This window comes from Mus musculus, chromosome 8 (genome assembly GCF_000001635.26).
Source record: "Mus musculus strain C57BL/6J chromosome 8, GRCm38.p6 C57BL/6J".
In the NCBI taxonomy this organism is placed as follows: domain Eukaryota; kingdom Metazoa; phylum Chordata; class Mammalia; order Rodentia; family Muridae; genus Mus; species Mus musculus.
Genome location: NC_000074.6, coordinates 88,291,692 through 88,316,728, shown reverse-complemented (window position 1 = coordinate 88,316,728; position 25,037 = coordinate 88,291,692). Strand labels below are relative to the sequence as shown.

Genomic DNA, 25,037 nt, shown 5'->3' with positions numbered 1-25,037 from the left:
CTGGCAGCCCTGGGGGTGGGCTTTGGAACTATGTCTGCAGATGTCTTTGAGGTTGGGGCTTCATCCATTTCAAAGCCACCACGTGCATGCTCAGAGCAGAGCTGGGTGGTCCGCAGGCCGGAGGGCCTGTGGTCCTTAGCAGCACAGAGTGAAATAAATAAGGAAGAGGATAAATAAACAGGAACACGTGGCAGGCCGGAAGACCAGGGAGGAGGGATTCTCTCGTGTGCAGTGACTGCCCTGGGGACATTGGCAAGATAAAGGGGACATGAAGGAGCCAAAGCAGAAAGTGCAGGCTAGGTGGGCTTGCAGGATGCCCAAGGGCCAGGACCAAGAGAGCTGGAAGAAGCCCCTGCCAGCATTCTTGAGAAAAGTCCAAGGATGATTCTGGAGGTCAAGGCCACAGACAGCAAAAGCAGCAGATTGCCAGCTTGGAGCAGTCAGCAGACAAGCACAGCTGCCTCTCTAGTTGGGCCAGCAGGGAGAGATGGGCTCCAAGAGACAAGGCAATGTGAGCCAGCCATCCAAGAACCCCAGACCTGTTCACTCCAGGAGTAGGCTGCCTGGCTACCCCTGCTTCCCAGAGTCTTCGCATGGGGTTCCTGACTCCTGCAATTAGCCTCATGGAACTGCATGTGCCTGGAGTTGCTGACATGGCCCTTGCTCCCATACCTTACAGCAACACGAAGAGGTCGTTCCTCGATGCCTGAATGTTCCCAGTTCAAGGAAGTGCCCTCCTGTTTTGGGCTAGTCTGTACCACCTCACCACAGTCTTGAGGGTCAATGACCTCAAGTTGGGACCCTGCTCCCAGGCTGCCCATCTCCCACCCACCCCCAAGCCCTCATACCCGGGGATCGATCACCAGGTAGGTTCGGATGTTCATCTCTTTCAGATAGGGGTCTCGCTGCTCCCCATGCCCATCCTCCACCTCATATGCCTTGTCCAGGTGATTCAATGTTGCCTCTGTGATGTGCACCCGGCTGAGGAGACACATGTCAGATCAAACAGCATGGCCCAGGCACCCACTTGGGGGATGCCTGCTCCATCCCCTGCTTCCACACCCAGCCCCACCCTGATCACCCTGACCTTGTCCCTACCCTGCTGAGCCTCACCCAGGGACTCCAGCTGCCTCCATCCTGTTGGCCAGGGACACATCATGGGACCACACATCATACTGCCACTTACGGAGCCCGATGACCCCACATAGCACATTCCCGGAGTGAATGCCCACACGCATGCTGATGTCCACGCCCGTGGCCTCACGCACCTGCCTGGAGCAAAGATGTCTGTCACCTACTGTTGCTTCAGAACCTCACTGGAGGTCTTGGGTATGGCAGGTCACCAGGGAGGGAGACAGAGCTTCCTCAAAAAGGCCAAGCATCCTGTTTCCGGGAGTGTGCAAGCTCACATCCAGCTCAAGGGTGTAAGACTTAGGGTACCACTTATGCCGATGGAACTCATTCTGTCCCTAGAGTCCCTTGCCTAGCAGTCCTGGTTGTCTCTGAAGAGGCTGCCAGGGTGTAGGTAGGGGGCGCTAAGCCCTACCCAAGACCCAGCATAGACAAGGACTCTGGGGGCTTCTCTATTCCAACTATAGGAAGTGAGAGCCCCACGCAGTACAAGGAGCCTCTAGGGTGGAGCCTTCCAGGCTAAGGATGCACCTCTGGGCATGAGCAGAGCTTTGCACTCCTCAGGCAAGCTGGTGGTTAGGGACACAGGCCCACCAGCACTTGTGTCCATCGCTAGAACTGGGGATGAGCTGAAGCTGCCCAGGCTAGAGCTAGCAAGAGCAAAGCTGCCTCCATACAGTGCAGAGTGGTGACCAGCCGTTGTCACATGGCAGGCATCTTGGGCGTTCTGCACTGTGGACTCACTTGGGGACAGTTCTGGAGGCACAGCAAAGTGATACAGGGCTGGTATTTCCTCTGCTCCTAGACAGACCACCTCACCACCCCATGCTCCTTTCTTCCTGCACGCCTCACCATCAGATCGATGCCAGCAGAAGGGCCCAGAAGACCCAGGTCACCCTATTGCTGGAGAGTGAGTTCTCTGGCACCACAAGCTTCTCAGAGGAACGGGAAGCAGACAGGATCCTGGAGCTGGACCTTGCCTCTGAAAGGCCTTCCTGCTATCTGTCCTGAGCATCTCTTGCTGTCTTAGTCCTTAGAAGAGTGGAGCCAGCTCAGCTTTTTAGTTTACATATTTCTTTTTGAGACCAGGTCTCTCTATATATCCTGGAAATTGCTATGTAGACCAGGCTAGCCTCAAACTCATCCTGCCTCTGCCTTCCTCGGTGCTGGGATTAAAGGTGTGCCTGGCCTAGCTCAGATTTTTTTTAGACACTTCTAGGGCTTGAAGCCACAGGTGGGCCCAGAGATGGAAGGCCAACAGAAGGAGTTTAAATCTTCCATATGGCACGCTGTGAGAATCCAGGTAAGCCCCATCCACCCCCACCTCCGTTTGTAGTTTGGCGGGGCACATGATCCTATGCCCTGGCCCATGTGTACCTACTTAATGGCCTCGCAGATGTCCAGACCCATCTTCACACAGTTGCGGGCATGTGTGGGCAGCGACACGGGCAGGCCTGACACGCAGTAGTAACAGTCACCCAGGATCTTGATCCGCATGCACTCATTGGCCTGCAGGGTAAGCGAGCAAGGGGCACGCTCAGGGCAGGTCTGGGGTTAGCTGGATTCCTCCCCACCAGGAATGCCTTCAACTGTCGCTCAGCAGCTGCTACAGAACCTGGCAAGAGGAGTGGGGGCCAAGGACCCGGAGAGACCTAACCAGGAACCCAGATGAAAGCAAGGTTTGGGAAGGGCTATGCAGGAAGGACTGTCTTTGTTTCTCCATGCAGTGTTTCATCATCTCCTGTAATCCTGGCCAGGTAACAGGACGTAGCAGCAAACTACAGAGTTAAATCCTGTAGCCGTGGAGCGCATGTGCTAGCGGAAGGTTGGAACTAAATCAATACAACTGGGAGATGCACTTAGAAGATGAGGCACTGGGAAAAGACTATGGGCCTAAGAGACCACATCCCACACAGCACTAGAGCATCCCAACACATATGTGCAAAGGCCCCCGGGCCAGGAACCCACTTGAAATCAAACTAGGACAACCAGCGTGGCCGAATTAGAGTAAGTCAGGCAGGAATTGTAGCAGACATTCTACACAGAGATCAGCAGGAGTTAAACCAAGAGATGCTGCGCTGCTCCACCTGGGGGAAGGAAGAGGGAAGGTGCAGAGGGGGGCTGACCAAGGGTGAAACTGGGTCCCCACAGGAGTGTTCGGGGAAGGAGGGCCCTGGATGGGAGTCAGCAGTCGCACCAGACACAGTGCTGAAGTCACATGGAGGAGCCTGGGGTGAACACCAGCATTTGCTTTACAGCTTCTTGCACCTGACCCTCCCCCTTTATCCCAGGTGCCCCAACAGGCAGCCCTGCTCTCTGGCTCTCACGGAGAGGAGTGCAGGGCTGGAGCAAAGCTATCTAAGTTCCTCCGCCAGGGATGAGGGCCAACTGTGTCCAGGCCAGCCCGTCTCTGTGTCCAGTCAGTGTTTAACTGATCCTCCTGGCTGCCCTTGGAAGCACAGAACTCGTGGGCCGTGAGTGCCGGAAGGGCAGGCCCAGACACACGGCTCAGTGCCAACACGGAGAGATTTGGTAAAGGATGAAAAGCCATTCCTGGTTGGTACTTCCCAGGCTTCTCAGCACAGGAAGGACAAATCCCAGTCTTTGCCTAGACCACTGTGTCCTTGTCTGTCCCTCATCCTCTGTTCTGCACACACTGAGATTTGTCCGTACCTTGGAGACTGAGCTCTGTGTCCACCTGAGGCCTGTTCCCCTCCCCACAGGCTTCTCTCTCTCTCTCTCTCTCTCTCTCTCTCTCTCTCTCTCTCTCTCTCTCTCTCTCTCTCTCTCTCTCTCTCTCTCTCTCTCTCTCTCTGACAGGATCTCACTGTGTAGTCTTGGCTGGCCTGGAACTTGCTATGTAGAGCAGATTGGCTTCACACTACACCATTCACCTAGAAATAGTCAAGCTGAGACTCTGAGGGAGGCCGAGGCATTCTGGTTACTCCCAGACCCCCAGGTAAGGCAAAAACTGCCAGAGTAGACTCCATTTCCTGCAGGTTGCAAATCTAAGCCCCCAGCTGAACTTCTGGGCCCATACACACCCTAGGTGCGCATACTGTAACCCGTTCTCCTGCTAAGGTGGGAACAAGTTTCTGTGCCTTGGCATGCCACTCACACAGAGTACTCGGGAAAACCACCTACTATCGAGACACTAAAATTCAGCCTCAGTTTCCCCCTCCCCATCCCCCATTCCCTCCCTGCCCCCCACCCCCACCCCCACCCCTACCCTCCGCTCATGCAGCGGATGAAGGCAGCAGCCAGCTAATGGCATGCCCAGGCTCACCTTAGCAATCTGGTCAAACTTCCCAAACAGCTCGTTGAGCACCACCACCAGCTCCTTGGGAGAGCAGTCGCTGGCCAGCCTCGTGAAGCCCACGATGTCTGCATACAAGATGCTAGTCCGGGTGGACAGGGTTGGATCAGATCCCTGAGAGGTGGCTCTGCCTCTTCCCCTGCTCAGCTCCAAAGGCCAGAAGAGGTATCCCCAGCCAGCTTGATCTGTCCTAGTACCAGAGCTCTCGCTACAGCTGCACAGAGCAGACCATCTACAGCCTGGCACTGCTCAGCTCCCAGCATCCTTCACTCTCCCTGTGCCTGCACCCAGGGAGTCAAGAGTCCTGAACTCCTAGAATACAATTCCTTCCAACCCTCCCCAGGCCCTTGAAGAACACAGGTGAGCGAGCTGAACAGTAGTGGTTCTCAACCTCCCTAAAGCTGTGACTCTTTTATAGTCCCTCACATTGTGGTGACCCAACCCCCAACCATAAAATTATTTTTGTTGCTATTTCATAACTGCAATTTTGCTACTGCTGTGAACTGTGATGTAAATATGTGTTTTCCAGTGGTCTTAGGTGGTCCCCCCAAAGGGGTCTCGATCCATGGGTTGCAAAACACTAACACTGAGGTTCCAGGAGGTAGGTGCTAACGCCCTCAGGCCTCACTATGTTCCATGGCCTGTAAGTTCCCCGACAGATAGATGGAACCCTGACTTATGCTGATAGATGTCTGCTGGCATATAGTTCTGGCCCTTGGGCAGAGACCAAGGCGGAACTCAAAGTGACCACACTACACCTCACGAGAGATCCTACCCCCTGTCAAATTAGTAAAGCCAGGTAAGGCCAAGGGCCATGTGGTCACCAAACTTGGGGGCTTCACTTCCTTTAGGAAAAATCATTAGAAAGGACCTCTTCGGAGTGTCCGACTAATTCCCATGGACTGCTATCATTTTGAAGGGACACTGGGTTTTCTTACCCCTATACCACCCTAGCCCTTTGATAACCCTGATCTAATCCACCCCCTGAAAGAAACAAGGAGAAACTGAGGCTCAAGGAAGGGCCAATCCTGTATAGACTGAAGCTCCCTACAGTGAACTATCTCCCTAGAACCAGGGGAGTGGTGGCCAAATCCCCAGAGGATGCACACTGCACATTTTCAAAGCCCTGCCCACCTGACATTCTGGTGCCGCTTGACATAGAGGCTGTGAAAGTTGTTGTCGGGCATGTAGTGTCGGTCACCACCCTCTTTGAGGCGCTCAATGATGGCCAGCTTCATACCCATGGAGATGTGTGCTGGGAGCACTGACAGAAGCAGGTTCTCCTGGGCAGAGGAGGGCAGACCAGTGGGGGGATCGGCAGGGACAAGCAGAGTATTATGAGGCCCTAGGCTAGCCACCTAGACATCTTTCTTCCCTCAAGTTCTACCCACAATGCCTTTGTTTCCTGCGCGTTTATATCTACGTGGCATGGTGGGGGTACATGCCATCCCTCTCTCCAAAGCTCCCAGGAACAAAACCTGCAAGGGATCAGCCACACGGGCCACACGGGCCACACGGGCAGCACTCAGCCCAGTGAAGGGTGGACAAGCTGGGGCATATAGCAGTTAGGGAGCGGGAGAGAGGATGCCGGTCCCTACCTGCTGGCGCTTCTCCACACGAAGCTTCCGACGGATCTGGATGCATTTGACGGTGTAGATAAAGAGATCCCTGGACGCGTCCTGCAGCTGGTGCTTGTGGAAGGCACCCGTGAAGTTCCCACCCAGGAGGATAACGGCATTGGCCAGGAGCTGAGGGCAGCCAAGCGCAAGGTTCAGCACGTCCAGCCGGCACATTGGCTCATACTAACCCCACATGGTGAGAACATGGTGGCATCTGTCCCCGCTGCCTGACCTATAAATACTCTTTAGGTTGTCATTTTTCCAGGGTTAGGCAGAAAACTGAAACCCAGACAGTGACTGATCCCTAATGAGATGCTGTGACCACAGAGCCAGGACTTGAGCCTTCTACCCTACCAGACACATTCTCTGGTCATTAAGCATCCAGGATGTCAAGTACGTCCAAGGAGATGGTCACTTCACTGAGCCCCGAACCCAGCCACTGAAGGCACAGCACCCAGCTGGCTCTCCAGAGCTCAGATCTCTCCCCAAGAAGTGGCCATCCAGGCTAGTCAGAAGGAAGACACATCCCTACACCGCAGTGACATGAAGGGGGTGGGGCGAGGAGCATATTCACTCAACAGTGTCACCACATTAGGACCCTGGGGACTGACACTCAGGGCAGGATCTCACCACATCAGGACCCTGAGCAGTAGCTAGGGCCTGAGTCCACAGAATATCCTAGACCAGCAGTTAAGACAGACCGGACAGGGTTCTGCCTGTAGCCACCCGCCTGCAAGCACAGTCCCAAAGTTCAAGCCCCGCCAGGCCAGAGCCTGCTCCTACCCAGCCTCTGTCACCCTCACCTGCAGCCCCAGTTGAGTGCTAGACATGGACGTCTGGAAGGCTCTTGTCACAGCTCCAAACACCAGGAGATGGGAGACCGTGGAGGTCACGCCTGCCACGATGGCTGCCCTCCTGCTGAGAGGCAGTAGTGCATACACCACAAAGACGACAAACAGGAAGAAAGGCACCTGGGGACAGAGCACCCAGAGAGTCACATGACCTAGGACCCTCATCTGAATGTTATCTGGGACGTCCCCAACCTGGGACCTCTCATCTCTCCCCTACACAGTGAGGCACAGTAAGAGATACACAGCAAGACAGGAGGACCTAGACCACCTTGCTCATCATCTGAATACTGAGTTACTGTGTGTGTCAGAGCCCTTGGCTGTTGGCCTGGTAACCACTGGATGGGGCCGGGTTCCTTGTTGCCTCCCACGGGTGGTGTGGCCTCACTCCCCTGGCCCTTCAGCCTATGGTTTCCTGAACCTGACCCAGCCAACCGCAGAAAAAGGAACATGCTGTGATCACAGTATGCCATGCTACCTCTCTGCAACTGACTCGTCAGGCAGGCCAGTGCAACTCAACCCCAAGGTTCAAGCTGGTTGAGAAGGGTCGCCAGCCTTTAACCTGGGATGGCTAGCCTAGTAAGTGAGCAGCCATCTCAGCCTCCACTTGGGGACAGTAGAAGAAAGCAGAGGCCAAAGTATCCAGGCTGCTAAGGCAAGAGCCAGCCCTACTCGGCTCTTCCTGGCACACCAACCCATTGATGCCTTTCGCTTCCTTGGGTTGGAATTCTGTCACCTCTAACTAGACAAGTTCTACCCAAAATGCCAGATACTCTAAGGAGGCCTCCTCTGAGAAGAGAGACAACTCAGGGCCATCTGAATTCCAGCGCCATAGTCTGCAGGGAGAGCCCCTGCTACAGGCTGCATTGGCCCACTTCCATGAGCCCACTGTCACGAGTGGGCAGAATGTGCCAACTGCATGTCCCAGCTGCTGGTACCCAAGCCCAGGGACATCAGCTCCCACCATTACCTGCTCCCACGCATGGGCTTCATTCTCCAAAGAGTCCCACATCAGCACGGAGCCTAGTACCATGAGGCAAGCCCAGGTGAGTAGCGCCAAGGCCCGCAGCCACCGCTGCACCAGGCACTCGACATACACCAGCACATAGAGAGCCACAAACAGCGTCAGCATGAGGAACGCAGTGCCCAGGACAACCTGGTGTCTGCGGAGATCCTGGGTAGAGCAAACACACACAGAGTATGCGGACTTTCTCCAATGGAGCACCCCCTCCTCCAGGAAGTCTACCCAGAATCATAACAAGCACCCTCCACACAGCAGTGTTGGGCTCCCCTGACACCTGGTCTCCCTACTACCTCAGGCCTGTGTGCACTCCCATTTCTGCTTGCTAGAAGTGCCTTTCTCAGCCACTGCAGCAGCTTAGGCATCCCCACCCAGCCCTAAGAGACCACTGCTCCCTGTGGGGGACGGGTGACCACAGGAGCCAGAACCAGGCTCTTCTCAGGCAAAGCCTTGCTTAAGTACCCAGAGGAATTTATGTCTAAGGAGGGCTTTGGAGGGACACAAAGAACAGATATCCCACACAGGGGCAGCACTGGAGTAGAGGTGAAGAGAGAAGGGTCAGGAAGATAAATGTACCCAGAGATCTTGGGTCCCCTACAGAGCCTGGGCAACAGGAGGATGAAGGCACCACCAGCCTCTGGCAAATGACAGGAAAGTGGCATCTAGGTTGTAGCTGCAACCTTTCCACTCCCTGAAGGACACTGGCTCACTGACACCGAACTCCCTGCAGCCTCTGATATTAGTTCAGGAACTTCTGACTGCACTTACTACAATCAGCAAGAACATGAAGATAAACAGAAAACAGGTTCTCAGTCATACTGGCCACATGCTGAGGGACTGACAGCTGCACAAAGCTAGTGGCTTCAGCAAAGCAAGGGGACGGGTCAGGAGCAGGAGCAGTGCCCATAGAATCTGACCCGACAGTGGTAAAGATCCTACGCCAGCACTTAGGAGGATGTGAACTCAAGGCTAGTCTGGGCTCCATAATGACACCCTGTCTATCTATCTATCTATCTATCTATCTATCTATCTATCTATCTATCTATCTATCTATCTATCTATCTATCTATCCATACATGAGAAAAAAAGGAAGAAGAGGATAATGAGGAGGAAGAAGGGGAAAGGAAGAGGAAGAAGAGAAAAAAGAGAAGGGAAAGGGGGAAGGAAAAGGAAGATGAGGAAGAAAAAATTCTGAGATTATAGATTCAGAGAGGAATACAGAGATTGATTAGTGATACCTGCCATGGTCAGACAAGGGAAGGAAGTAACATACAATCTGGGGTGTTTTTTTTTTCTCTGTTTCTTTTCTTTTCTTTTTTCTTTCTCTTTTCTTTTTTTTTTTTTAAAGATTTATTTATTTATTATATGTAAGTACACTGTAGCTGTCTTCAGACACTCCAGAAGAGGGCGTCAGATCTTGTTACAGATGGTTGTGAGCCACCATGTGGTTGCTGGGATTTGAACTTCAAACCTTTGGAAGAGCAGTCGGGTGCTCTTACCCACTGAGCCACCTCACCAGCCCGTCTCTTTTCTTTTTCTTTCTTCTTTATTTGTTTTTTCTTTCTTCCTTCCTTTCCTTCTCTCTCTCTCTCTCTCTCTTTCTTTCTTTCTTTCTTTTTTTTTTTTTTTTTTTTTTTTTTGAGACAACGTTTCTCTGTGTAGCCCTGGCTGTCCTGAAAGTTTCTCTTTAGACCAGGCTGGCCTTGAATTCATGGAGATCCGCCTGCCTCTGCCTCTGCCTCCCAAGTTCTGGGATTAAAGGCATGCACCACCACCATCCAGTTTGACCCAGATCTTTTAAGAGATTAAATTTCATGGTGAAAAAAAAATTGAGAGTGATTTATTTTGTACAATTAATATAATAGCTAAAAATCAACCAGACTCGAGATCAAATTCAGTTGGGCTTGTTTTCAACCCACCTAGCAGTTCACAAAGGAAGGAGATGTTGCTCCCGGCAGGCATCAACATGCCGAAGCTTTCCCATCAGAGTAGGAAGGCTTGGTGCCACTGCCTTGGGCCTTACCTCATGACTGAAGGCGATGCTGATGAGCGCAATGCAGGTGGCCGCGGCCACCAGGAGGAGCAAGAGCAGCAGTGGCCCGTGCAAGCTGGTGAGCCGGTACTTCTCATAGAGCGCTGCCTGGTCGGGGCCTTCATCACCCTCATTTAGGAAGTAGCGCCCCTTGGCTGGCATCCTCTTCCCCAGTGGCCTGGTCCAGCAGCCTGCTCAGGAGCCCCACGGTCTGAGATACATCTGTCAGCTGACGCTTTAGTGTGTGGTCTAGGCTTCTTCCCTTTCTGAGGGTATCAGGCAGGACTGGACAGAGGCACCTAGAGCCCGTGGCTCCATGAGCATGTGACACCTGCTCCAGCCACTGGGTTCTGTTCACTGGTGTCTTCAGGGTGTCTAGGAGGAGCTGACAGAAACTTCCAGGTCCTCAGCTCTGTGGAGACAAAGCAGAAGGGCTGGCATGAGGGAAGACGGGGCCAGGTGAGGTCTTCTGAGAACTACAGCTCCACACAGTACCTGGGCATATGTAAATTCAAAGTCATTAAAAATGGAATTATGGAAGCCAGGTGTGGTGGCACAAAGGAGGCTGAGGCAGGAAGATTCTGAGTTTGAGGACAGCCTGGACTATATAACAAGACCCTGTCTAAGTAATTCCCGCCCCCATCCCCCTAGTCACACAGTCACTTTCTAAGGGCCACAGGTGTACCGAACTTGTGGCTACTACAGTGGGTGGCACAGACCACAGTTCTTTTATCACCCTGGAGACTGGCACAGTGCACCGCCACCCAAAGCCTTACTAAGCCACTTCCTGTTTGGTGACTGACTTCCCAGCATCCTGTGCATGCTATGAGGCTAGGCCACCAATCTCTAATGATCTCCACAGAGCTCCTAGCTCCATCTTCCTTTGTTCCCTGAGCTTCATGTAGAGCCCCCAGCCCGATCAGATGACCATAGTGTGGGATCTGGTCTAACCTCTGCTCTGTTCCCAGGGTCCCTGTGTGAACAGCACACTCTCTGGATGCCTGGGGCTCCGTCTATGTCTTCAGATCCACAGGGTCCCAAACTAAGATCCTGGCAGCCTAAGACTTAAGGAGAATCTCAGCATCCAGATGCTTTGGGGACACAGGCTCCATATATTCTATTATATACACACACACCAGTATACTAGGTATTCTATTATACATACCTACACCAGCATACTAGGTATTCTATTATATATACACACACCAGCATACTAGGTATTCTATTATATATACACACACCAGCATACTAGGTATTCTATTATATATACACACACCAGCATACTAGGTATTCTATTATATATACACACACCAGCATACTAGGTATTCTATTATACATACCTACACCAGCATACTAGGTATTCTATTATACATACCTACACCAGTATACTAGGTATTCTATTATATATACACACACCAGCATACTAGGTATTCTATTATATATACACACACCAGCATACTAGGTATTCTATTATATATACACACACCAGTATACTAGGTATTCTATTATATATACACACACCAGTATACTAGGTATTCTATTATATATACACACACCAGCATACTAGGTATTCTATTATATATACACACACCAGTATACTAGGTATTCTATTATATATACACACACCAGTATACTCGGTATTATACTGTGTTACTAGGTATCTACATGAGACTGTTTTCCTTTTTAGATTTATTTTTACTTTTAATTACGTGTGAAAGTGTATGTATGCCACATGTATAAAGTCGCCCACAGAGGCCAGAAGAAGGCATCAGATGCCCCAGAGCAGTTGTGAGTCACTTAACATGGGCTATGGGAACTGGATTCAGGCCCTCTGTGAGAGCCCCCAAGTACTCTCTGTTCGATATTGGTTCTAACAATTTGAATTAATCCAGCCCCCAAAATTGGGAATCTGTGTGTCCAAATGCTGAATATCCTTGTCCCCAATTCTTTTTTGATCAATCAATAAAGAGCCAACAGCCAATGGCTGGGCAGGTCGACTGAGGTGGGACCTTTAGATTTGCGCAGACTAGGAATTGGGAGAAAGGAAGGAGGGAGTCACCAGGATTCGGAGGGGACAGATCAGATTTAGAACTATAGAAGGGAAATCATCCGAAATGTAGGTGAGAAGGAAAAGGCTCCTTAGGAAGCAAAGACTAAGGAGCCGCCCCGAAGGAGTCAGAACAACAAAGAGAAAATATAGAAAATACAGAATTAGAGGGTGTTAAGCCAAGAGTACTGAAGGGAAATGTGTGCTAGCAGAGGGGAGGATTAGAACTGCTCACCTTTGAGCTAGTCAAGGCATTTAAATTAACTAGCATGAGTGTGTGTGTGTGTGTGTGTGTGTATGTGTGTGTGTGTGTGTGTGTGAGAGAGAGAGAGAGGGAGAGAGAGAGAGAGAGAGAGAGAGAGAGAGAGAGAGAGAGATTTGTGAATCTAGAGGGCTCTGGCGGGTGGTTGGGAGCACAAAAGTGGTTTATCTAAACTTCACTGCTACAACTCTTAATCACCAGGCCAACTCCCCACCCAGATGAGTTTTCTTGTAGGTTTGCTGTTTGTTTGTTTCTGTTTGAGACAGGGTTTCTCTGTGAAGCCCTGGCTGTCCTGGAACTCACTCTGTAGACCAGGCTGGCCTCGAACTCAGATCCCCCTGCCTTTGCCTCCTGAGTGCTGGGATTAAAGGCGTGCACCCACTGCCAGGCTTGAGACGTGTTTTCTTAAAGGGACCCAAGCTCTATCATTGAGGCTTCAACTCATTCTGTAACCCAAGCAGTCCTTAAACATGCCATCCTCTTGCCTCATCCTATATTATATAGCTGGGATTACAGGTATGCGCTAGCATGCCTGGCCCACCAATACAGACTTATGAAGTTTGCAGACTCTACCTCATAGGACAGAAAGTAAAGTCAGGAAGGGGCAAGGCAGCCTTTACTACAGGTGGACTCCAGCTAGCAGCAATATGCTTGTCATCATCATTCATCAACATCACTGTGTGTCCCCAAAGGGCGTCTTAGCCAGCCTGCAACGTGCCATGCCAGGCTACCTGCTTGTGGCACAGGCTGTTATGGCTATCCTTGGTTGTCAACTTGGCTACATCTGGATTCACCGAAACCCCAAGCAGCCGGGTACACCTGTGAGGGATGTGTCTCAATTAAATCATCCGAAGCCGGAAGCCGCTTCTTTAATCTGGACTTTACAAAATAACTCTGTGATGGCTTAGTTTTACTTTATGCGCATTGGTGTTTTGCCTGCATCTATGTCTGGGGGAGGGTGGTGTCGATCCCCCCAGAACTGGAGTTACAGACAGCCATGAGCCACCATGTGGGTGCTGGGAACTGAACCCAGGTCCTCTGGAAGAGCAGACTATACAAAGGACAGAGACAAAGGAGGCTCTGCTCGCTGTCTGCTTGCTCTCGCTCTCACTCTCTAGTCCATTCCTTCACTGGCATTAGAGTCTGCTTCTTCAGGATTCCAGACAATACTGAAGTCCAGCTAAGACATTCAGCCTTGTGGATTGAACAACTACTGGATTCTTGGACTTTCTACTGATAGCCAGATACTGTTGGACAGCTGTGTCACAGCCTGTAAGCCATTCTAATAGATCTCGTGTGTGTGTGTGTGTGTGTGTGTGTGTGTGTGTGTGTGTGTGTGTGTGTGTGTGTTCCAGTCAGTTCTATTCCTCTGAAGCTGTGGTTCTCAACCTTCCAAACACTGCAACCCTTTAATATATTTCTTCATGTTGTTGCTACTTCATAACTGTAATGTTGCTACTGCTAATGGAAATATCTGATATGCAGAATATATGTGACCCCTATAAAAGGGCCATTCAACCCCAAGGGCTCACGCCCCACAAGTTGCAAATCGCTGTTCTAGAGAATCCTGACTAACCCACAGGCTAACTCCTCAACCTCCAAAAGGAGAAATGACAACAGAGCGACCACACAAAGATTCCACCTGGAGACAGCTGCTCTATTCCCATGGAAGAGACAGCTTGCACCAGGCATCTGACCTGGTGTGCCTCAGAGTCGGGATAACAGGATGGAGGACACAGGGTGGGTGGGCTGCTGGACATGGGAAGACTCGGGGAGGTCACAAAGGCACAAATGGCCAGCTGCCAATCAAAACTTCAAAGAAAGGTGTCCAGGAGAGAACAAAGCCCCCAGTGGCTAAAGCCCAGGGTCCCCGGGAGCCCGCTCAGCGCCCACTGCTGTGAGGACCCTGGGCTCTCCTCCCGCTCTCTCTCTCCCTGCCTTTATAGCACAGGCCAAGACACAGAATGGGAAAGGCCTCAGTCTAAGGCAGAGGGGAGGCACCCACGCCCAAACAGCTGTCCAGAGGCACCAATCTAGCCGGGGGTCCTGAACATGAGCCGAGGCTTCCCAAAGGCCTCCCAAGTTTGCAGATTGCTATCTAAGAGAATACTGTCTCCTAGAGGCTGGCAGTTCAGGTCCGTTAGCATGAACTCTTCTATATCTAGGCAAGCCAGGCTCAGATCCACAGGAAGTGCTAACTCAGCACCAGCTGTCTGTGCCCAGCACTGTGCTGTGGGCTGCAGAATAGGGCAAGGCCCATCCCTGAGCAGTGCCCAGCCAGGGCAGCCTGAAGAAGCTCTGAAGTAACTGCCCACACACTCACACCATTTCCGAACAAATGCAGAGCTGAACCCAGAGACGCACAGTAGCTTCCCTAACATCACCCAGCCGGAGGTGGCGTGCCAGAAGGGCTGGGATTCAAACCACAGCACCTGGGCCCAGGCCTCTCCATGGCCACTCTAGGGGACCCAACGAAACGCCACAAACACACAAACAGCAGGCTTGCCTGACCCTCTGGCTCAGTGCCAAACACCAATGGGCTGGAATGGCTGGGCTGAAAAACCCCGGACACCAATGGCAGAGACAGGTCTCCAGAGACTGTCCTCTAAGCAAAGCTAGGCCCAGTCTCTGCACAGGCACTTCCCACGTCTGCTCCCAGACATGACCAGACTCTTCAAGCACAGAGCCAGGTTGAGGAGCTGCAAGCCCCCACCCTACACCACACCCCACCCCCTACCCCCAGGCCCGTGGGAAATCAGGCCTGGTAAACATTTTTTTTTGTGGATTTAATTAGGCCACTTCCCGGGCAACAGTGGCCCACGACGGAAGCAGACAATGGGCTACACCAGGCACAAGGATTCACCCACCCAAGGCTCTCATCCCACTTCTGGACCAGCTGGGCAGGCCTACCGCTGGAAGCAAAGTTTCCCTTTGGCCTGCTGAGACTAGTAACCCGGCAGCAGCCTCTCCCCTGGGCAGGGCTCTACCCTGAGCCAGTTCCAAGGCTAGACCCAGACACACCGCACCAGGACAGGGTTCAAGGCTCCTCAGTAGAGTCTCCTCCTCCTTCCATTGTATTAACGCTTGGCCGTGGTTCCCTCAACATTCCTTCCGCTGGACTGAAGAAATGGCCCAGTGAGTAAGAAAATGTACCGTTCAGGCACGAGGCCCTGAGTGGAAGTGTGAAAAGCTGGGCATGGCCTTGCACACTCTTGAAAATCCAACACTGGGGGGCCGGGCACAGACAAGTGGCTCTCTGGGGCTTGGTGACCACCAACCTAGTCAAAAAAAAAAAAAAAAAAAAAAAAAAACTCCAGGCTCAGTGAGAGGCTGAGTTAAGGCTCCATCCTTAACTCTGCACACTCATCTATAGGCCTGCTCATCCTATTTCCTGGATGTGGGAAATGGAACGACAGAGGCGCTCAATCGTTATCGTTGCTACGATCACAAAGCTATAGGGACAGAAATCTATGATTTGAACACAGGCCATACACACTCCGTTCTTCACCCTGCCTCTCTCCCTCACTGAGCTAACAACCAGCAAGACCATACATGACATCTCAAAATGCCAACCCCTTTCTTGGCCCTATCCCATAAGCCCAGGACAACGCGATGGTTAGAAAGGGGTAGGGGTTATGTGGAGGTCATCAGATACTTCCCTCTGCCCAAGAAGCAACGGATCCAGGAGGGGGTGCCACATCCAGGAAGCCCTCTGAGGCACACACTTATTCTTTTCCTGTACTCCAGGCAGGGCCCGGCCCTCCTCACCAATCCTGGCTAGCCCATGTTCCTGAGTAAGACAGTGATGCGAGGCAGGAGGCTGGGGTGTCGTAGACTAGCACAGAGCTGGGCTTTCAGGCTGCTTGGGAGACCCCCTTCCCCACTAATGGAAGACAGCAGCAGCATTTCCCAAAACACCCATCCGTGTAGCCACTTCCTTACCTAGACAGAGCCAGCAGGAAGCCCAGTCCAGCTTCCTCAGCAAGAACGGAGCTGCAGGAGGATTGGGGCCCTGGTGTCCTCAGAAAAGGGAAGTGGGGGCCTTGAGGCATGAGGGCCCCTCCGTAGGACTGTGAGGAAGAGAGGCCCCACCAGGCCCCAGCTCCACCCTGCCTGGCAATCTACTCTTGCCACACCCACAACAGACCCTGTTCCCAGGTCTTCTCGCAGCCGCTGGGGACCACCTCCACCAACAGACTTCATTGCTGAGAGTGTCTCACGCCAAGCCATCTCTTCCAGAAGAGCCCGCACTTTCTGCACGTGCTACTAGAAGCAGCAGCAGCAGCCGCCAGGAACTCCCAGGACCAAGTGATCCCATCCTAAGGCCTCTCTCCTTGTGCCTCCCCTCCCAGCTTGGCCCTGGGGACCATGGCTTTCATGTTCCCCTCCTGCTCAGCATCTGCTGGTCAGAGCCCAGCTTCTTCACTGGGCCCAGACAGGATATGCTTTTCTGTCTGCCCTACAGCTGGTCCCAGCAAGCCTTTTGAAATAATGACAAGTGTAAGCCTAGAACAGCTCAGGGTGGGGATACAGGGCCTTCGAGGGAGCAAGCAAGGCAGAGAAAGCAGCCATCAGTCAAAGCATACAAGGGCCTTCCCTTAGCAGAGCAGAGGAGCCTGTGGCCTGCTACACTACAGAGCTCTCAAGTGGTGGGGTTCAGGAAGCTCTCTACTTGGCGGTGGAGGGACAGACGGTGTCATTTATACTCTGGAAGGGCCCTACCTTCCTCTGGGTGGACAAGGGATCTACAAAGTTGCAAGCCTGCTAGACCAAGCTTGCAAGGACAAAGAAACACGTGAATCCAAAGCTAAGAGCCAACCTAGACCAAGGAAGTCCTTCAGGACCAAAACCGAGCAGTGAGGCCCAATCTAGAGGGTAAGTGTGGTAGGACCAGGCTCCGGCGTGCCTTTCACTCACCTCTATCTCCTGAGGAGAGCCTGACAAGCCCCAGGCACAACAGTCATTAGAGACTCCAGTGCAACCAGCGTCAGCCTCCTGTTCCCTCCAGCTGGCTTCACCCGGCCCCAGGGCCACAGCCGTGGTCCAGTCTGTCCAGTCACATCAGTCACCATTTGCTGTGTGGCCTTGGGGAAGGCCCTGGCCTAACTTGGGCTTCAATTTCCCCTCTTTCCAAAAAAAAAAAAAAAAGCAGTATGTCAGACCTGTGAGGTCTCGGCTTCACCTGGCTTCTTCTGGGCCTGGGGTAGAAGCCGCCTCACTTGGTGAAGAATCTGAAGGCTGACAACAAACCAGGGGCAGGCTGGGAAATAGTGGTCCTGGGCCTGCAAGCCTCTCTTCTCCCACTGCTGAACAGGAGCCAGCCTCCTGAGGCTCTCCCACACCCTCGTGGCTTTCATCCACGTGTGGGTCAGGGAGGGATTGGGACGCCTGTGGAGGCTGGAAGAAAGCATCGAATCTCATTGCAACTGGAGTTACAGGTAGCCATGAGCCCAGATGTAGGAGCTGTGAACTAAACTTTTGTCCTCTGGAAGAGCAGCAGGGGGCCCTTAACCACTGAACTATCCTTCCAGCCCGCCCCGCCCTGCCCCTCACCAACCTTATTTTTTGGTAACAAGATCTTACTACGTTGCTCAAACTGTTTCAAACTCCAGATCCTTCAGCCTCGGGCTCAGAAATGCTGAGCGCCGAGATCATCGAAGTGGGCCAGCACAGCTTCTCTGTTAAAATGCACATACAACAGCTATGGCCACCAATCTGGTGAGGGCTGGTAGACCCACCCTGAGGAGTACCTGCTGGCCATTCGTTCATTCCTCACTGATTCCCTTGGCACACATTCCAAAAACAGTAACACCACCTGTATGCTAGGCACCTGGCCAGGGCCAGCAGAAGCTGCCTAAGCCAAGCTCCAAGGGACAGAGGACGCAGCAGGGCCTCCATATCATGTCTGCTGGGACTCTGCAACAGGAGGAGCCAGACAGTGTGCTAATCTACTGACACATGGCCAGCCAGACTTCCCAGGAGCATCAACTTGTCCCCACCTCTTCTTATTTTTTTACATTTTTTTATTTACTCTGTTAAGTCAGAGGACAAGCTAGGGGAACCACACGGATCCCGGGATTGAACCTAAATCATCAGACTTGGTGACAAGCACCTCTACCCACTGAGCCATCTTCCTGGCCCGGGCCCCACCCTTGCATTGCTCATGATTCTTTCTTTAAACGTTGCCATCCACCGTTTAGAATGGAAACTTTCACACCCACGCAGAACACAGTTCTGATCCCTTCTCCCTTGATAAGGAAGAACAGAAAGGGGAGGTCTAACTGGCCTCCCCGACCTCATTGGCTGACAGGCCCAGCCCACACAGCCTCACCCAGACACTGAGTTCCTGTGATGCATGGAAGGAAGGAGACAAGCGCTGTTTCCCTAATAATCTAGAGGGCAGCAAAAGTGAGCGTGCGAGTCTTTAATGAGGGCAAAGGGCTGGCCAGAGTCTCCATCAACACAGGAAGAGCTCTACAGGGTGCAGGAGGCTGCAAGCACTCTCATGCTATAAGGCTGGCCTCTCTCTCTCTCTCTCTCTCTCTCTCTCTCTCTCTCTCTCTCTCTCTCTCTCTCTCTCTCTTCCTTTTTTTCTGTTTTTTTCCACCCCCAAGACAGGGTTCCTCTGTGTTTTCTTTGTGTAGCTCTGGCTGTCCTGGAACTCACTCTGTAGACTAGGCTGACCTCAAACTCAAGAGATCCACTTGCCTCTGCCTCTTGAGTGCTGAGATTAAAGACCTGCATCTCTACCACCAGGCTGGCTAAGGCCTTCCTAACCTGATTCAAACTCAAGAGTCCTAAAGACTGGCAGATTCAAGTGTTTAGATAAACAACATTTACTACTTGATTTAAAAAAAAGTATTAAAAGAATAATCAACAGAATAACCCACAAGGGAGGAATACGTGTGCAGCTCACATCTGAGGAAGCTAATGCCCTTCATAAATGAGGCTTCAAATTAAAAGGACTAAGAGCAAGGCAAGATCACAAACAGGAAGGACAGAGAAAAGCCAACCCTAAAAGCTTTTAAACATTTGGAAAAAAATATGACATCACCTATACAAAATGCAAGTTAAAACTACCATGAGAAACTATTTTATCTGTGTGACTGGCAAAGATGAACTTACTCTATAAAGTCTGTGAAATGGGCCCTCACATTTACTCCTGGCAGGAATGTGTGTCAGTACACACAGACACCTTAGACTTAGCAAATCTACTGCTATAATTGATGGTGTACACACTCTTGCATGTGTGTGGGGGTGGGAGGGACCCATACAAGATTCCGAGTCCCATGGTTGGTGACAACAAACGCCTGAAAGTGTGTCTCCCACTCAGGGCTGATATAACACATCTTTGTGGTAGAACGCATGCAGATGCCCATGGTGTGTGTCGCTTCCGGGAAACTTCCACAGGGCCAACGTCATGCCTGGTAGATGCACACTAAACCGAAACACACACACCCAACCCTGCCCCCTGCCAAAATCTTCTCTGGTCCTAACGGCTAAGTCTCAGTTCTTAGTCTTTCTATTGCCATATTGCCTGCGCAATTAAGAACAGTTTTAATTTTTAATTGAAAAAGTGACTCCTGGCTCTATTGGATATGGCTGCATGACTGCTCCATGCCTCAGTTTCCTCTTTTGGAAATGGAGAAGAACAGTCTGACCATAAGGTTTTGAGAGGGCTCCGTGGGGTCATGCAGACAAGATGTTGAGCCAGCACCTGGCACAGACTGAGGACATCTACATGACTGTTACGACACCAACAAAAAGGACCAGAGGTATGGAAAGAAGTGATCTGAAAGAAGCCCCTCCCCCAATCCTGTCTGAAGCCCACAGCTTCAGTGGCCCGGCTCCGGGAGGACAGAACACCACCTCAAGATGCCTTTGAGGGTACCAGGCAGCAGCAGAGCTGTTATCTTGGGTCTAGTCCAGCTGGGCCCGAAAGAAGGAGCCATACAGTGACTGCGGACCAGGCTGAGGATGCTGCTACGAGCAGGAGGAGCTGACAGGTGACATCCCAAACAGTGCTGGACATTGCCCTATGCCTCTCGGGCTTGCTGACAGACAGGAAGTGTTCTGTGGCCTCTGGACATGGCAAGGAGAAAAAGTGGTCTGCCTTCCTCAGAGCCGCCAGTGTGGGAAACAGGTTGGCTTTCCAGAAGCCACTGCTAACCTTGGCACACACCTCTGTCATCCTAGCCTACAGTCCAAAGCTGCCTGGAATGGCTGAGATTCAAACTCAGGCCTGCCTCACTCCAAGGTCCAGGTTAATATATTCTCTCTCATTCTGGCTGTCTCTCTCTCTCTCTCAATTTGATTTATTACTTTATTTTTAAAATCTATTTTTTACGCGATGCATATGGGTATTTGGCCTTCATGTAGTATGCACCATATGTATGCCTCCCCTGAGGAGGCCAGGAAAGGGCACCTGATATTCTAGAACTTGACCTACAGATGGTTGTGAGATGCCAGGTGGCTGCTGGGAATTGAATCTGGGTCCTCTGGAAGAGCAGCCAGTGCCCCTTACCACCTGAGCCATCTCTCTATCTCCAACTAGTTAATGTTATTTTATGTGTGCGTTTTGCCCGAGAATATATGTATGTGTACCATGGCATGTGGTGCCTTCATAGGTCAGGTGTCAGATCTCCTAGAATGGAGTTATAGATGGTTGTGAACCACCATGTGGGTGCTGGGAACCAAATGCAGGTCCTCTGCTAGAGCCAACAAGTGTTCCTAACCACTGAGCCATCTCTCCAGACCCCAGGCTCATTCTTACCTTTGCACCTGCATTCCTTGACGCACAGGACAGAGCAAGCTAGCCACACATCCACAGGGCCTTATCACGAGGAGTGCTGAGTCGTCTCTCCTCTCCCGTTTAAAGCCCCTATAATACATATGAACAAGTCAGCATTCAACAGCTGTGGGCCTCAACCCTCCTAACACTGCGACCCTTTAATACATACAGCTCCTCATGTCATGGTGACCCCCCAACCATAAAATTATTTTTACTGCTACTTCATAACTGTAATTCTGCTGCTGCTATGAATCATAATGTAAATATTTTTAGAGGTAGAGGCTTGCCAAAAAGGTTGTGACCCACAGGTTGAGAACCTCTGACTTACAGGAGACCCGCTACTGGTTAAGGGGCCTCTCTCTGCACTGCAATAATGAACTTCCTTTAGGAAATGCTAGCTTTGGAGTCTCCCAGACCCAGCTTAGAACTCCTCCCCCAGGAAGTCTCCCCAAGCCATGGTGACACCTCCCCCTTTCTGGCAGTCAGGGGCCCCACTACCAGGGTGGAGAGACCTAACAGGGACCAACCTGACTTTGCCCTCTTGGATGGTGGGAAGAGATGAGGTCAAGGCCCTGTGGCTCTCGTGGGCTCCACAGCTGTCTCCTGGGAGCTTCCAGGTAGAGACATCTTCTTCCCTGGGGAAAGGAGGCAAGAAGATAACTCCTAGTGCCAGAGTGTGACCATGTGCCTCAGTTTCCAGGCCACACTGGGCAGAGAACAAAATTCAAAAAACAGTTCAGCTCCACCTCCCTCTGCATAGCTCCAACGGCCCAGGCATTTCCTCGCCCTCTCCTGGCCTGGTCACTCCAGGGTTCCTGAGCTGTCCTGCTTTTCCAGCAAAGGACTGATAGGTAGAAGTGAGCAGCCTGCCCCACCAGAACCCAGTAGGCCACCTAGGGAGTCCAGCAAGGCCTCTGTCCCAACAGCAAGCTTGAGGCTACTACCCACCTCAGAAGTCTCAACAGCCCACACAGCAAGCACTCGCTGTAGAAAGGCCTCCCTAGCCCAAGGTCCTGAAGGACTCTCTTCCCAGGCTTCCTGAGAGCCCTATAAGGTCAATAGGACCTGTCTGTAACGGGGGAGGGACAGGCCTGAGAGGGAAAAGCCTTCAGGGAAAGCAACCCCTGTGTCACCTAAACCACTGTCTCACCTCCAAAGTTAGACCGGCCCTGGACTCAGAGGCCCTTTCCATAGCTATGTGAAGCATGGGTACCCTCCTTTGGTCTCCCCAAACTTCAGCCTTCCAGAGCTTAGGCTGTAGACTGGACACTAGAGGTTCACACATGGAGCCTTTGTCCCAGCAGGCCCTGCTCCTTAAACCCTGGCCTCCCTTGAGGACAATTTTCCAGGGACCCTTGTACCTGGCCAGAACACCAAGAACCCCAAACCCCTCGCTTACCCCAGCCCAAAACTCTCTCGGCAACTTCTTGGGTCTTCCTGGTGGCTGTGGGTTTTGACTGATTTTGCTTCCCCAAATAAGCCCCGCCCTTTCATCATTGAGTCTGAGTGGCCTGAAAATGCTGCCCATCACCCACCTCATAGCACATCCACTTAGCCAACTCCTCCAGGAAGACCACTTGGTCCCTCCCACCTGGCTTCCCCAGGGCTGCCCTAGCCTGTTACTGCGGGGGTGTAAGGTACCTCCTCACAGGCTGAGCACTGCTCAGCATCTTGCAGGGCAGGCGTGCAGATCCTATGCCACATTGCAATAGAGCCAGCACCCAGTGGGCAGTGTAGGCAGGCCCAAGTGTGGAGGATCCCATCTGACCTCCATAAAGCCACCCTCTAAGTCTACAAGTGCTAAAAGAACGAAGGGATCCACCGCAGCCCCATCACCAGTTCCTCTCTGGACTCCTGCCTTACACCAGGGTAAGGTGCTGAAGCCACAAGAAGCAAAATAACACAGGGTTCCTGTGCAACACATGTGGGGACAGGGGACCCACGTGACCAACTACTAAATGAGGAAAGGAAATGGGAGGGTGGACAAGGTGCCGCCTGTGCTCACAATGGAAAAACAGGAGAGCCTAGAGGTTCAGAGTGCAAGTTCTGAGCTCAGACACCTGGAAGGTGCTGTGTGGCCTAGCCACATTTAGTAACCTCTCTGGGCTTCAGCCTCCAGATACAAAGAATGAACTGGTAGTGGTACCTAACTATTAGGGGCTTCATACAAAAGGCAGCATACCATCAGCAGCACCATGACCTCGAAGGGTCATGCTAGCCTACTCTAAGCATGAGGTTTGCAGCCTAAGCAACCTTGACATACAAGGACCAGAAAGCTCTTCCCAGAGGTATCCATCTTCCTGCCTGCCCACCCCTGCCCACCACCAAGCAGTTCTTCCCCCTGACTCCCCTGGCAGGGAAAGGGATGCAGCCGTGCCCCATTCTGCCCCCCAGAGCCCCTTGGTATCCCCATGCATCTCCCTGGGGCATTTGGTATTTCAAAAGAGGCTGCCTCCCATTAGTTGGGGCCCCATGAGAGCATCACCTCCAGCCTCCTTCCCAGCCAGATGGGGTCCTGGAGATAGGTGTGGGGAGCAGGGGCGGGCTGCCTGTCCCAGCCTCCTGTGATTGATAGCAGGGCCGGCCAGCCTGCCATGGAAATGAACAGACTGAAGCCCAAAGGACAAGGTGACATTCTTAGAAAATGGTGGTACCCAAGTGGGGGCTCCCCTTTTCTGAGGAGAAGGGGAGGGGGACAATGGGGGGGTACTTGTAAGGGTGGGATTGGATCTAGAGGATGTGGGCTGTGATCAGGATGTAAAGTGAATTAAATAATAAATAAATAAATAAATAAATAAATAAATAAATAAATAAATAAATAAATAAAGGAGAGGGACAGACATGTCCACTGGATGGGTCCCGTGACCACCGGATGGGTCCCGAGCCCACATTCTCCTTGCTGAGGGAGAGATACTCGTGTGGTCAGGGCTGTGCCATCCCACAGCACTCATGGGGAAATGCATGCTGGCCTGATCGCTGCAGAGCCCAGTGGCCCTGGGTTGTCCCTCCTGTGCTTCAGAGCCCTGTGCTTCTCCCTGCTCAGCCTGGGGAGCTGATGTAAGTCATCAGTGACGTAAGTCAACTGACCCCAGGACATGAGACTAAGCCACTTCCAAGGTAGGTAGCTGGGCCTCAATAGGGCACTGAGGGCCAGATGACAATCCAGGCTCTAGAAGCATCCATCACTGGCACCCTTCCGACCCTTCAGAGAGAATTGTGCTCCGCAGATCTCAGCCGGCCATTATGTAAAGGGGGCATAAGCTCCTTCCTTCCAGGAGCCAGGCCTCTGTCATGGCCACTTTGTAAGGACCAGCTGGGTGCTGATGTCCAGGGAGAAAGCAAAGAAGGTGGCCCTAGCGATTCAGAAAGCACTGCTGAGAAATGGCCTACAGTAGCCGAGATTTCAAAGAGGCAGGGAATTCCTTTTAGTGGCCAGCCCTGGGTGGGGGTGAGGGACAGGGATGGACACAGGAGAGGGCATAAGAAAGATGTCGGGAGGTTGCCCACAGAGACAGGCAGACACATGGAGCTGCCCTCTTGGTGGAGCCTAGGACTCCTGAAAGGGCTCCCCTCAGAGGAATGCCAACCAGGTTAAGTGCTGTAGTGTGTGCGGCATGGAGGCTGCATGGATGGGCAGAGAGACTGCACAGACAAGCAGCAGGGGAGTGCCAAGCCAGTGCTGTGAGCAAGTCAGAGGGCTGGCTAAGAGTGGACACGAAGACAGGGAGACCTGGGAGGCTGACAGGGATCACATCTGACCTCTGCAGAGGAGAAACTAACCATACACTGTTAGAAGTCTCAATACTGTGAACCTCCTACTCGGTCCAGGCTGGCCACCCCATCCTGTGCTGAGCACAGGGCCTGGGCCAAACCAACACCCGGGGCCACACTACATACATCCTGCAAAGACAGCAGATGACAGCAAGAAAGCTCTGTTCTAAGTATCCCTGAAGAAGGCCAGCTAGGGAAA

General features: G+C 52.2%; 1 protein-coding gene across 16 annotated transcripts in view; it reads right to left on the bottom strand.

The window, feature by feature from the left end:
• Positions 1–25,037, bottom strand: part of Adcy7 (adenylate cyclase 7) — a 57,776-nt gene that overhangs the window by 13,237 nt on the left and 19,502 nt on the right. For 6 of the 16 annotated variants that reach the window (XM_030243244.1, NM_007406.2, XM_011248278.3 and 3 more), the window contains exons 2-12: positions 21,595–21,702; positions 21,050–21,157; positions 9,959–10,379; positions 7,885–8,088; positions 6,870–7,037; positions 6,046–6,195; positions 5,582–5,730; positions 4,418–4,529; positions 2,513–2,640; positions 1,114–1,272; positions 849–981 (exon numbers count right to left, since the gene is read on the bottom strand). In XM_030243244.1, the coding sequence (XP_030099104.1) occupies positions 849–981; positions 1,114–1,272; positions 2,513–2,640; positions 4,418–4,529; positions 5,582–5,730; positions 6,046–6,195; positions 6,870–7,037; positions 7,885–8,088; positions 9,959–10,129 (1,374 nt within the window). In that variant the 5' untranslated portion in view covers positions 10,130–10,379; positions 21,050–21,157; positions 21,595–21,702. Of the gene's footprint in view, positions 1–848; positions 982–1,113; positions 1,273–2,512; positions 2,641–4,417; positions 4,530–5,581; positions 5,731–6,045; positions 6,196–6,869; positions 7,038–7,884; positions 8,089–9,958; positions 10,380–10,918; positions 11,129–16,218; positions 16,349–17,193; positions 17,362–21,049; positions 21,158–21,594; positions 21,703–22,466; positions 22,562–25,037 lie in introns of those variants that run through there. The other 10 variants (XR_003947217.1, XR_003947218.1, XR_878769.3 and 7 more) reach the window with 6 other exon arrangements.